At 41.1% G+C, this 13,715-nt stretch overlaps 1 protein-coding gene across 2 annotated transcripts in view; it reads left to right on the top strand.

Annotated features, from left to right (window-relative positions):
• Positions 1 to 11,466, top strand: part of DHTKD1 (dehydrogenase E1 and transketolase domain containing 1) — a 50,831-nt gene extending 39,365 nt beyond the window's left edge. For both annotated transcript variants that reach the window (XM_019460798.2, XM_019460797.2), the window contains 7 exons: positions 1,503 to 1,653; positions 3,466 to 3,572; positions 4,631 to 4,795; positions 7,428 to 7,510; positions 7,845 to 8,014; positions 9,708 to 9,793; positions 10,715 to 11,466. In XM_019460798.2, the coding sequence (XP_019316343.2) occupies positions 1,503 to 1,653; positions 3,466 to 3,572; positions 4,631 to 4,795; positions 7,428 to 7,510; positions 7,845 to 8,014; positions 9,708 to 9,793; positions 10,715 to 10,816 (864 nt within the window). In that variant the 3' untranslated portion in view covers positions 10,817 to 11,466. The remainder of the gene's footprint in view (positions 1 to 1,502; positions 1,654 to 3,465; positions 3,573 to 4,630; positions 4,796 to 7,427; positions 7,511 to 7,844; positions 8,015 to 9,707; positions 9,794 to 10,714) is intronic.
• The last annotated feature ends 2,249 nt before the right edge of the window (positions 11,467 to 13,715 follow it).

The raw sequence follows: 13,715 nt of genomic DNA, 5'->3' as shown, positions 1-13,715 counted from the left end.
AGAGGGGGAACAGGTTTGGTAAGGAAAGCTGATGGATTCAGTTTTGAACATTTGACTTTGAGGTGGCTGAGTAACATACAAGTTTCTGTCCATTACAGAAAGGCAATTAGATATGTATGTCTGGACTTAATGAAGGAATCTGATCTTGAGATACAGGTTTGGACATCATCAGGGTGAAGTGATTGAAACCACAAGGGTGGGAGAATCTCCCTGGGAGAGAGCAGAATGGGAAGAGGGCCAAGGGATAGGGTCCTGGGAAAAACAGCTTCTAAGGGGCTGGCAGGGGAAAAGTGTTTCCCTAGAGTGCATCCAGAGGAGGAGGAGAACAGGGAGTCACTGTGTCATGACCTGAAGAAGAAAGAAGTCAAATATGAGGAAGAATAACATGGCCATTGGATTTAGCCACTGGAAAGTCAAGAGTTGACTTCACGTACAGCTATTTTAGTGGAGCAGTGAGAACAGAAGCTAGACGCTACTAGCTTAAAGGGTAAAATTCCCACAAATGGTGAGATCATGACCTGAGCTGCAATCAAGAGTCAGACACAACCAACTGAGCCACCCAGGTGCCCCTATTTTATTATTTTTTAAATTGAAGTATAGTTGACACACAAAGTTGTGTTAGTTTCAGGTGTACAACATAGTGGTTTGACAGGTCTATTTGTGTTATGCATTGCTCACAAGTGTAGCTACCGTCTGTCACCTAACAACGCTATTACAATATCATTGATGATGCTCCCTATGCTGTACCTTTCATCCCTGTGACTTACTCATTCCATGGCTGGAAGTCCGTACTTCCCACACTCTTCCACCCATTTTGCCCATTCCCCGCTCCTCCTCCCTCCACAATCACCAGTTTGTTCTCTGTGTTTATGGGTCTGTTTCCACTTTTGTTTGTCTTTTTGTTTCTCTTAAGCACAATCATATAGTTTTTGTCCATCTCTGTCTGACTTGTTTCACTTAGCATCGTACCCTCTAGATCCACCCATGTGGTCATACGACTGAGTAGAATCACGTTGCGTTTAATTGTCCTCTTTTGCCTCCTCAGAGATCTAATTTTGTGTTCTGCTTTTCTTTTTTATCTTAACATGCTGTGACGGTTCTTTTGATTTATTGTGCAGATAGGATATTAGAATAATGGATTCTAACCAAAGGTAGGCCTTCTTTTGGTAACTTTCCCCCTTTGCTTTGTGATATGTTTTTTAAAAGCTTGTATGACACAGTTTTACTCTAACCAATCAATTTTGCTTATCCTTAAAGATCACTTTTACTGCCCACGTTGCATTCTTCTCCTCCTTTCCTTGAGCCACCTTCCCCCACATGCATCACTCACAGGGGGCAGTAGATGTCCTTTCTCGAGAAATGAGGAGATAACTGGAAAGAAAGCTCCCCTCTGTGCCCTTCCTCCTTTTTGAGAGGTTTGTGACGCTTTACCTTGACTGATCTATGTCCCCGGCTTTCCTTGCCATGACAGTGTTTCTGTTCTTTTCCTTTGTATTAATTAGATCAGCAACAGCCCGCTGTCAGAAGAGGCTGTCCTGGGATTTGAATATGGGATGAGCATCGAAAGCCCCAGGTTACTGCCCATCTGGGAGGCTCAGTTTGGCGATTTCTTCAATGGTGCTCAGATCATCTTTGACACGTTCATCTCTGGAGGTGGGTGTCAGCATATGCATGTGGAATGGTGTATAGCACCAGCCTCGTGGGGAAACATGAATGAGACGGGGCCATAACTGCTCTACCACAGCCCCTCAGGAGAGTTAGGGGCTGCCCTGCCATCTCCTGGGGCATGGCAGCTATTGGATGGTTACAGAAGCTGCTGGAGGGCTAGGGGCCACTCGGTCACTGTACAGGCAGCACTTTCTCCAGGGCAGTGTGCTTGGCTGTAGGGAGAAGGGCATGTACCTGCCAGCTCCTAGGTAGTTTGACTTTGCGGTCTGCACTTGGGGCATGTTGCATAACTGTGACATGAATACCGAGCAGGCAGTGGGGACATAGTAGAGATTTGTGGTCAGAGTGAATGGCAGCCTTGAAAATCCACTTCCCTCGGGGCGCCTGGGTGGCTCAGTCAGTTGAGCTTTTGACCTCGGCTCAGGTCATGATCTTGCAGCTTATAAGTTCGAGACCCATGTCACAGCTCAGAGCCTGGAGCCTGCTTCGGATTCTCTCCCTCCGCCCTTCCCCTGCTCATGCTCTGTCTCTGTCTCTCTATCTCCAAATTAAAGAAAAATATTAAAAAGAAAAAGAAAGAAAGAAAGAAAAGAAAAGAAAAGAAAATCCACTTCCCTCAACCCAAGGATGTTCAACTATCTGAAAGCTGGTAGTGGGACATCTTTATTTTTTTGTTTTGTGTTTAAAAAAATTTTTTTAAGTTTATTTATTTTGAAAGAGACAGAGACAGTGTGAGTGGAGGAGGGGTAGAGGGGGGGGGCGGAGAGAGAGAATCCTAGGTAGGCTCAGCACTGTCAACACAGAGCCCGACCTAGGGCTCGAACTCACGAAACCATGACATCATGACCTGAGCCAAAGAGTCAGAGGCTTAACTGACTGAGCCGCCTGGGCACCCCTTGTTTTGTTTTGTTTTGTTTTGTTTTGTTTTGTTTTGTTTTATGAGAGGGCACATGTGAGCAAGGGGCTGACAGAGAGGGAGAGAATCCCATGAAGGGCAGAGAGGGAGAAAGAGAGAGGGAGAATCCCATGAGGGGCAGAGAGGGAGAGAGAGAGAGAAGCAGGTCTCACCGGAATCAGGGCTCCAGCTCACCCACTGGAAGAGGGGCTGGAACTCACAAACCCTGAGATCGTGACCGGAGCCAAAGTTCAATGCTTAACTGACTGAGCCAACGAGGTGCTCCCTTATTGTTTTTAATAATCATTTACAAAAACAGAACGTACTTATTATAAAAATCAGAGTATGCAAAGTACAAGTGTGAGTCCCCATCACCCCATTTTCGGGGGGTAACCAACCCCTTTGGATTCTTTGCACTCCAGTCGTCCCTCTGGCCGTGTTTCTCTGTGACCTTGTGGTTGTAGGGAAGAAAAGTGCCTTGAGGAGACTGGACTTTGACATGGCCAGGGACTATCCAGAAGTGTCCACACTTGCAGCCTGAGGACAGTGGGCTGTGTTGTAATTGGTGCTGTGGGGGGAAGACAAGAGCCACCAGTGCTCAGTAGGAGTCGTGCTGCAAAGGAAGCAGAGTGGCCCATGCTGTCCTTGAAACCGGTACATTCACCTCGTGATTTGTCTCTCATCTGCCACAGCCCGTTCAGTGAGTGTGTCATATAGGGTTTCAGCCGGTAAGATGGACATTGTCCTCCTAAGCGCGTAACACTGCTGGAAAGCACACAGAATGGAAAAACGACTCTAGGGGATCAGACGGCAAAGTAACGTTTGTGTCACTACTCACGTCACATCAGACGGTTCTGTTCCTGCTTCGGAGAGTTCTCACTCCCTGTCACGTGCTTTCCCAGGGGAGGCCAAGTGGCTCCTTCAGAGCGGCATTGTTATCCTGCTTCCCCATGGGTATGACGGGGCTGGACCCGACCACTCCTCTTGTCGCATAGAGCGTTTCTTGCAGGTATGTCCGCTCCCTGCTTCCTAGGTGCTTTGAAAGAGACCTACCTCCTGTGAATACTTAATATGTACCTTAAACTGTAAGGCCTTGTAGTATCTGAATGAAACGGGTTTAATGCACTGCCGGTATTCTTTATCAACATGATGCCTTGGGTATATTAGTGTCGTGGTTTTATGGCAAAAAAGTGGTTCTTGTATGGAAAAGATCAGTGGTTTCTAAACCATGCTGATAATGAAAATCATCTACAGAGCTTTTTGTAAATAGAGATCCAGGGACCAACACCAGATCAGATTCTTCAGAGTGTGGCCTAGCCTGTATTTTTACCTAAAAAATTATTTTTGAGTAACTATAGTATTTTTTATAAAGTGATTCATGATCATTAAAAAATGTTTCAATAATCATGCAGAAATAACCACAGTTAATATTTGGTAAGGATCATTACCTATGTCTTTTTATGCATATGACTTCCTAGTATTAAGAAAATTTTCAAACATACAGAAAAGTTATAAAATTTTACAGTGAACATTCATATGCCAATCCCTTAGATTCTACCACTAATATTTTATTATACTGTACTTGTTTTTATCACATTTACTCATCTATCATTCTTCTATCTATAAATCTGTATTATCTGCTGATGCATTTCAGGGTAAATGGAGACGTGTGTCCACGTACAGTTCACAGATGTGTAATCTGTACACATTATCCTAAGTGCATGAATATCATTAGTTATTTTAGCATATGTGCAGATAAATGTATAGCTAGATGACGGTTTAGTCTACTGTAGAACAGTAGATAGATGGATAGTTATGTTGATAGGTAATAATACAGAAAAATGATTTTATAAAAAGTGGATTACAGAAATAAATAAACTGAAGGTTAGTTAAAGACTGCATGTGAAATACAAAACTACAGTTTTGGGAAGAAATATAGGACGAGTATGCGGAAGACATCGTTTGGGAGTCATGAGTATACAGATGGGTTTCCCTTAGGACAGCCGTGTCCTTATGATTCAATTAGATGATCGGAACATTTGCTTATTTCTTTCATTTCACTCCCAGATGTGTGACAGTGTAGAAGAGGGGGTGGATGGAGACACAGTGAACATGTTCGTGGTACACCCAACTACTCCTGCACAGTATTTCCACTTGCTCAGGAGACAGATGGTCCGGAATTTCCGAAAACCCCTCATTGTTGCTTCTCCGAAGATGTTACTCAGGTTCCCTGTAAGTAGAAACAACTGGTTAGGAAGCCTTTCTCCTTCTGTCGTTTTTATATGCATTTGCCTCTATTTTCTGTAATGATACTTATTTAAAACGTTTTGGCCTTTTAAAAATTTTGATTCCAGTTAACATACAGTGTTACATTAGTTTCAGGTGTACAATATAGTGATTCAGCACTTCCATATACATCACCTGGTGCTCATCATGACAAGTGCGTTCCTTAATCCCCATCACCTATTTAACCCCACCCCCCCCCCACCTCCCTTTGTGTCTCATTGTATTTAAACAGAAACACCTAGGGGCGCCTGGGTGGCTCAGTTGGTTAAGTGTCCAACTTTGGCTCAGGTCATGATCTCACGGATCATGAATTTGAACCCCGTGTTGGGCTCTGTGCTGACAGCTCAGAGCCTGGAGCCTTCCTCAGATTCTGTCTCCCTTTCTCTCTGCCCCTCTCCTGCTCGCACTGTCTCACTCTGGCTCTCAAAAATAAACATTAAAACAAATTTTTAGAAACATCTTTTAATTTTTTTAATTACAAAAAAAATTTTTTAACGTTTATTTTTATTTTTTTTGAGATAGAGAGAGACAGAGCATGAATGCAGGAGGGTCAGAGAGAGAAGGAGACACAGAATCTGAAACAGGCTCCAGGCTCTGAGCTGTCAGCACAGAGTCCAACGCGGGGCTCGAACCCACAAAATGAGAGATCATGACCTGAGCCAAAGTCGGACGCTCAACCGACTGAGCCACGCAGGCGCCCCAAAAATTTTTTAATGTTTATTCATTTTGGAGATAGAAAGAGAGAGAGACAGAGCATAAGTGGGGGAGGGGCAGAGAGAGAGGGAGACCCAAAATCTGCAGCAGGCTCCAGGCTCTGAGCTGTCAGCACAGAGCCTGACGCAGGGGCTCAAATTCACTAACTGTGAGATCGTGACCTGAGCCGAAGTCAGACGCTTAACTGACTAAGCCACCCAGGAGCCCCTGAGACAGATATTTTGAAATGGCAACGTGAAAGGGGCCAAGTCATAATACACATTAATTTATTTCTAGAAATATGTACACCTGGGATTCTTCACCCAACTTTCACTGTACTTGCAAGATTGTCACCTGCTCCCTCAATCATGGCTCTAAAAGAGTATAATCATATTAAATATAATATATGTATGTTACTAAGTATTGAATGAACTATCGGAAATTTTATTGAGAATTTCTTTTGCTGTTTGTAACTGAGAGTTAGATTTAATTCTGGCCCTAGTTGTTGTCCACTCCTCTCCCCATGTCTAATCTATAACTTACGAAATAAGTGAGGCCTTGCTCTGGAGCCTTTAAAATATCAATAGCTTTCCTACAGATTTTCAAGCAAAATGTACTCTTATTAAGTAGTTAACTATCTTCCTTAAACATATAAGTTCTTTTAGTAATTGAAAGTGAGTACCACCGTTATTGAAGTCTGATTTCTTCCTGAAAATTAGCTACTGTACCAGTAGGTACAAGTGATCTAGCAGAATAGAAGTCCACTCTTTGTTTCCATGGCCCATTTGGAGATGACTTACCATGTGACAAACACGACTCGGGGCTCTAGGGAGTTTGCCTGTCAAGTGGTACCTAAATTCTACCCCAATTTCCCACCCAGCTCTCAACTCCAGCTCCTTTTTTTTTTTCTTAGTGAGCTCTTTACCCAATGCGGGGCTTGAACAGAGATCGAGAGTCACATGCTCTACTGACTGAGCCAGCCAGGTGCCCCTCCAGCCCCTTTTGATTCCCACCATAGGAAGTGTGAGCTGACCAAGGGCTCTGGTTCAGGATGGAGAAAGATTGATTCTATTGTGCATTATTGAGCAACAAGAATAAATAAAGAATATATATTTATATATAATGTATCTATTTATAACTCATGTAATATATAAATATAGTACATTTTATTTTATAATATATATTCATTTTTATTTTATTCTCTTCGCTAATATTATTTTTTTAGGTTACATCACAGTGTCTTGCGTCAGCGAGGCTGCCTATCAGTGGCCCAGTCAAAGTGTCACCTTCCCAGTTGGGACTAGACTGTAGGGAAATGAGCTAGATGAGGAAATGGAATCCACTCCCCAACCTTACCCTCATTAATGGTCTATTCTGAGTTCTTTGCAACAAGTACTTATTTAAATTGAACTCCTTAATACCATTTCTTTTCATCACAGAAATGTTTGTTATTGTTCCTGGTTTGTTCTGTGACTCATTAGGTTTCACTTATAAATTATGGTTAAAATCCTAAAGACAGAAATCATTGCCCTGGCTTAGCTGTTTTCATTCACAGATTCCATGAACTGTCCTCTCCAATTCCAAGAAATTAAAGCATACTTTTGATGGATATTAAAGTGTGATTGAACTGAAATGTTGATTCTTAAAATGTTATTGTGGCATCAGACAATAGGCAATTTTAAGTCACTTTGAACAAATAATTTTATTCTGAAATATACAGAATCGATATTTTTGGGAAAGATATTGTGCTTATTAGTACACATGTTTACATATAATGCTAGGAGGGAAATTTGTTGTTATTTCTTGGTAAAGATCCCTTATAAGTAAGGCACTTTGGCTCCTTGCTTTCAGCTGCTAGATTTGTGGCCTTTTTCCCTCTCCTTAGGCAGCCGTATCAAGTCTTCACGAAATGGCACCAGGAACAACATTCAAGCCGGTCATTGGTGATTCATCTGTGGATCCCAAAAAGTAATTTGATGTGTATCTCTGTTCTCATACTCTGCGGTAGAATTTTAATTAGTGGGAAAACTAGTTCATGTTAAGGAGCCCAAAGTGACCCAAATCTTCAGTATCCTGATAGAAGAAAGTCCTTTGCATCCATGGGGTAGGAGTTAGAATATGTGCGGAAGAGGCATACATTGCTGGATAAGACTTGCCAGGGCACAGCATGAGACTGAACCCAACTACAGAGACCCCACTCCTTCAGTAATGAAGCATTTTCATCTTCGTGGTTTCCTCCTTTTCTGATACAATTCTTTCAGACATTTCTCCTCTACCACATTGTCCCTTTTCTACCCAACAGTGTTAAGAGTCTAGTGTTCTGCTGTGGCAAACATTTCTATGCTCTGCTGAAGCAAAGAGAATCCTTGGAGGCCAAGAAGGGTGACTTTGCCATCATCCGATTAGAAGAACTCTGTCCTTTCCCAGTGGATTCGTTACAGCAAGAGATGAGCAAATACAAACATGTTAAAGGTATGGCACTGGTCTTGTTGGGATTCTTCTGGATTCAGATACCTGAAACCTAGTCCAGCTATCTCATGTGAAAAGAGGTTTGGGGGCAGAGAGAGTCATTAGGAAACAACCTTGGAGTCTAGAAATATGAAAAAAAAAAGTACTGCTAGAGCCAATGTCTCCTTGTCTTTTCTGGTATCCCTTCAGTCTCCCCTTCTCTCACTTAAGACATGTCATTTCTTGAGAGGCTGGAGGTAATCTCTGCTATAATATTACTTTGGATAAATTGATGTAACTGTAAAAGGCAAGGCTTTTTTTTTTTTGGCTGCAATAATTGGACTGGAATAACTGGACATCTCTATGCATTGGGTACAGAAATTAACTCAAGATCACAGACCTAAATGTAAAACGTAAAACTCTAAAACTTCTAGGAGAAAACCTTCGTGGCCTTCCGTTAGGCAAAACGTTCTTAGATGTAACACTAAAAGAACATCAGATAACAGAAAAATTGGACTTTATCAAAGCGAAAGCTTTTGCATTGCTGAAAGGTGTTGCAGAGCAAATGGAAAGACAAGACGCAGACTGGGAGAAAGTATTTGCAAATACATATGTGACAAAGGACTATCCAGATTGTTCAGAGAGTGTCCAAAACTCAACAGTAAGAAAAACAAATAATCCAAGTTTTTAAAATGTGCAAAAGATTTGAACCAAAGAATGGGAGGGCAAACAACCATTAAAAAAAAGATGCACAACTATAATCAGTGATAAGGGAGATGCAAGTGAAACCCAAATGAGATACGACTACACACCTATTAGAATGGCTCAAATTAAAACAATAAGTATTAATTGTATCCAAGGCTGATGAGGAAGCAAAGCACCCGGAACCTGCATTCACTGCAGGAAGGAATGGAAACTGGTGTAGTCGCTCTGGAAACATGTGTCAGTTCCTTACAAGGTTACACACAGAGTTACCGTACAGCCCAGCGGTTCACTTGGAGGTATTTGTCCAAGAGGAATGAAAACATGTTCACAGAAAAATGTCTAAAGCAGCTTCATCCATAATTGCCCCAAGCTACCAGCACATCCTTCAACCTGCGGACGGATACATAATCCATGTTACATTCTTACAATACCTACTGCTCAGGAATAAGAGCGTGACCTATGGCTACAGGCAAAATCACAAATGGATTTTGCCAGTTCAAGGGAGCCAGAACCAAAGGCTACATAATATGATTCCATTTATCTGATGTTCTGGAAAAGGCATAAACTATAGGGAGAGAGGAAAGATCAGTGGTTGCCAGAGGTTGGGTGGGTGGAGGGGTTGCCTTGAAAGGGCCAGGTTGAGGGAATTTGGGGGATTGATGGAATTTTTCTGTATCACAAGTGAGGTGCTGGATACACGACTATGCATTTGTCAAAAAAAACCAAAAAACAAAAAAACAAAAGCCAAGTAACACTATACCATATTGGAAAGGTGTATATTTACTTGAGGAGAGCTATCTATACATACACACTATATATGGTACATATGTGTATAAAAATGGATATGATGTGTCTGTGTGTGTAGATACATAGTATATGTATGTACTCACTGTGTGTATATATACATATATATATATATATATGTATGTATAGAGTGTGTGTATGTGTGTGTGTGTGTGTGTGTTATTGTACATTTACCTGGAATACTGAAATGAACTTTCTTCTGTTATAGATTTTATTTGGAGTCAGGAGGAGCCTCAGAACATGGGTCCGTGGTGCTTTGTTTCTCCCAGGTTTGAAAAGCAACTGGCCTGCAAGGTAATGGCTTTCTGTCTTGTAATGTTTTGTGTATGTGTGTTATTTCTCCTGGAGTGCCAAGAAATGTGTTTGTCCCCTGTGAGCCTGATGCAGGGCTGGAACCCATGAACCGTGAACCCATGATCTGAGCCAAAGTTGGGTGTTTAACCAACTGAGCCACCCAAGCGCCCCTCCAGTTGTTTTAAAGATAAACAAAAACATAAAATCTAATTTTAGGCTCTTTTCTCAGAATAAAATGTTGCATGTTTATCAAGAAAGACACATATGTGTACATGCTAGTATCATGTAAGAAAAAAATGATTATCCTTCAAACAGTAAAAGCCCTTCCCTGTCATCTACTTTTCCCATTAGTCCATTCAGAAGCCTTGTCCCAAAGCTCAGTATCCAGCCCTGGGGAGCAGGGTGATGAGTGGGTTTATTTTACAATGTGGGAGAAAAGGTGCCGGGTAACGCTTGTCCCAGGCTCATCTGCATAGCTGGCATCCATCAAAGGCCAAATTCTTCCTGATCATGCTGTAGAAAGGGAAGAACAATGAGAAGAGCAAATGTGCTTCTGTTTATCTTCCTATTCTGCTTCGATCAGGACTCAGTTTACACATTTGTTACTAGTTTGCTGGGCCCAAGCAAACTATCACCTATAGATAGTTCTAATTTAGGAAAATCTGCAGGTTAAACCAACTAGTAATTACTGAAGAACAGGACATAATTCAAGAATTCATCTCACCTCATGGTGCCTGGAATTTAGTTTTTAGTCGTGACAAATATCTCCTTCCAGTCTATTCTAGGTAACTCGTTATTTTGCCCAAAAGGTGATTTGTGGTTAAACAAGCTAAGAGAAATGCATGGACTGCCTTAGGAGAAGGAAGCAGGGCTCTCATCAGGTTCAAATGCCATTTTATTTCTTTTCTGCTCCAATGACAGCTCCGTCTCGTGAGCCGACCCCCTTTGCCAGCACCCGCTGTAGGAATTGGCGCCCTTCACCTGCAGCAGCATGAAGATGTCCTCACCAAGACCTTTGCTTGATGGTGTCCTTCCAATCACTACTACTTCCTTTAAGAAAACTTCCGTGAGAAGAAAGGCTTGCTTCTGTACTCTCCCCTTCCATTAGGTAACATGAAAAGCCTATGTTCCTCTAAGATGTTGGGATTCATGGGGGCAGTTTAATCAGAATATGTGGAATAGCCAAGGGCATGAATTATCCATGAATACATGAATCTGACCAGTCCGTTGTAGCCTTAAAGGTACAGCAGTGTTTTGTTTTGGTTCTGAGTTGTAGAGCTAATTCAATGAACCAGATTTTTTCAGGCCACTCTTTCTCACTATATATGCCCAGGAAAAGTTCGTTAGCTGGAATTTGCAGCTCCATCCAGATGACCTCAACATTACTTCTCCGTTTGCTTGATGTGTGTCACTTCATTAATTCTGCCATTGTGACTATCAATATTTTCTTTTGACGTAATATCTAGTGCTGCTTTCCAGCCACTGTGAAGAATGTTTTCACCAAATGCTGCAGCAAAACCATATTAGTCCTGATTCGTGTTTTTTAGGATAGTTGTTTTCACCCGCTGTCCTTATATATCCATCCCATTCAATACAACTCTCTGGATGTATAATCTTTTTGCACAGTATTATTAAGGAGTTTTAGCTACAATGAAATTGATTTGTGGGCTACATAGTATCTCCCCCCCCCCCCCCCCCCCCCCGCCAAATTGTTATCTTGATATTTTTAATTGACTTTGGGTATCTGATGTGGGGATTTCAGCTCCTGGTCAGTCAGTCTTACTTCTAAAAGGTATGACAACGTGATGTGATGTTCATTCGCAGTGTTTAAGGAGCTTTTTAACTTTGATGCTGGAGACTTCCCAGCACCAGGTACTTGGGGATTTACAGAGATCACCCACCCAGTCTGTTACTTCTGAAACTTTGTGGAAACATAACTAAACGGCAGCAAATGGTGTAGCTTTACGTGGCTTGGTGCTGCAGAGACTCGGCCATCTACCATTCTTGTGCCATGACATTTTTCTCAGAGGTGATGGAGGACATGCTGGGGCACTTTTCCTGGCAGCTGGTAATGTCTTTCAGAATCGATGTGTAGGTTATTCTGGCCACAGGAGTGGATTCATGATTCACATCTTAAACGTATGCGTTAGTGTATTGATTTAATATTTCTGTAAAACTCACATCCTTTTTTTATCCCTATGCACCTTAATGCTTCCTTCCTGTGTCAAGCCTTATAAATCACGTAACTTTGTGCCACGCATGTAAATCGGTAAAATTACAAAGGTCCTTTTAATGAGAATGGTTTTCAGTGTGGTATACTGAACTGGAAAAACATAAAAGCGCTGTCATGTTTTTCAGATCTCTTGGCTAAACATTTCAAAGTTTAAGCACATAATGAGATGGAAAACTGGTTTGTTTTTTTCATCTTTTTAAAGTTCAGTTTAGATTTCTCCAAATTTCTAACTTTTCATCTCTGGTATCTTATTACACTTCTCCACCTTGAGCCATCAAATGTGTCTTCTGAAAAAGAAGATGTCTCCTGTATCTTAACCTTCTTACTTTCAATCATGATTGCAACACGGGTCAGCATCTTGAATCACCTTGTAGGAAGGGACCATTTAAAGAATTCCAAATCAAATACTCTCATTAGAAAGTATGGAATAAAAATATAATCACAAAGTAAAATAAAAATATTTTATTATATTTCTCAGAGAAATTCGATAATGTGATATTTGTATCCTGTTATATCTATGCTAATTAAGTTCATGTTCAATGAAGAGCAGACTTAAATGGGGTATTCAGTGAATAGAAATTTTAACAACCATGAAAAAAATGTTCATTTTGTCTCAGGTGACATATTCATTGTAAAATAAATTTTTCTTCCTTAAGAACCATTTTTCCTCTGTCTCCTTCTCTCTCTGCCCCTCCCCTACTCGCTCTATCTCTCAAAAATAAATAAAACATTAAAAAAGAGGTGGGGGGGTGCCTGAGTGGCTCAGTTGGTTGAGTGTCCCAACTTCAGCTCAGGTCATGATCTCATGGTTCGTGAGTTCGAACGCTGCATTGAGCTCTCTGCTGTCGGCGTGGAGCCGGCTTCAGATCCTCTGTCTCCCTCTGTCTCTGCCCCTCCCATACTTGCTCTGTCTCTCTCTCAAACATAAATAAACCATTTAAAAAAAGAACCATTTTTCTCAGTTTTCTGTCTGCATACTATGAGGAAAATATTCTAAAGCATAACCTCTTTTAGCCTGACTGTAATTACCTCTGAAATTTTATTATTTAAAAATTCCTTGACTGACAATAGAAATCGTATCCCTTCTACAAAACTGAGGAAATACAGTTGAAAGAAATTAGGGGTTATACAGGAAGGAAGTCACAGATAAGAGTCAAGACTTTTAGATCCTGGGGTTCCAAAAGCTTCACCTCCATTTCTCTTGGATTTACTTGGGTATTTGGTTTTCATCTTCAGCTTCTCATAAGTTTCAGGCTAAAACCATCACATTTTCAGGACATTTGGACAACATGCTTAAATCCTCAATATTTATAACCCATGATGACACAAATAAACAACTCCTAAATTACTCTATGGAAGTTGTAGTTCATTGTCATGGTTGTATTTAAATCTGATAAAACAGTCTAAAGCACACTGTCATTTCCCCAATTGACATTTGCAAAATCAGTTAATTTTAGAAAACTTTTAGTAAAAGTGTGTTACTCTAGAGCTGTTTCCCTGTGTCTTCTCTGATTCATATGGAGAACAGGCTACAATTGAACAAAAATAAGAAATGACCCTGTAAGAGTAGAATGGTATTTCCTCAATAGTTTATTGGACATCTGCATATATGGCATTGTTCTGGACATTAGAAATACACAGGAAGAAAAGAGAACATGGTTTGCCATTTGTCCTCAGTTGGACTAACCA

This window comes from Panthera pardus, unplaced genomic scaffold, assembly GCF_024362965.1.
Source record: "Panthera pardus isolate Hobbes unplaced genomic scaffold, ASM2436296v1 HiC_scaffold_6, whole genome shotgun sequence".
NCBI lineage: Eukaryota > Metazoa > Chordata > Mammalia > Carnivora > Felidae > Panthera > Panthera pardus.
This window is presented reverse-complemented; position numbering and strand designations above follow the sequence as displayed.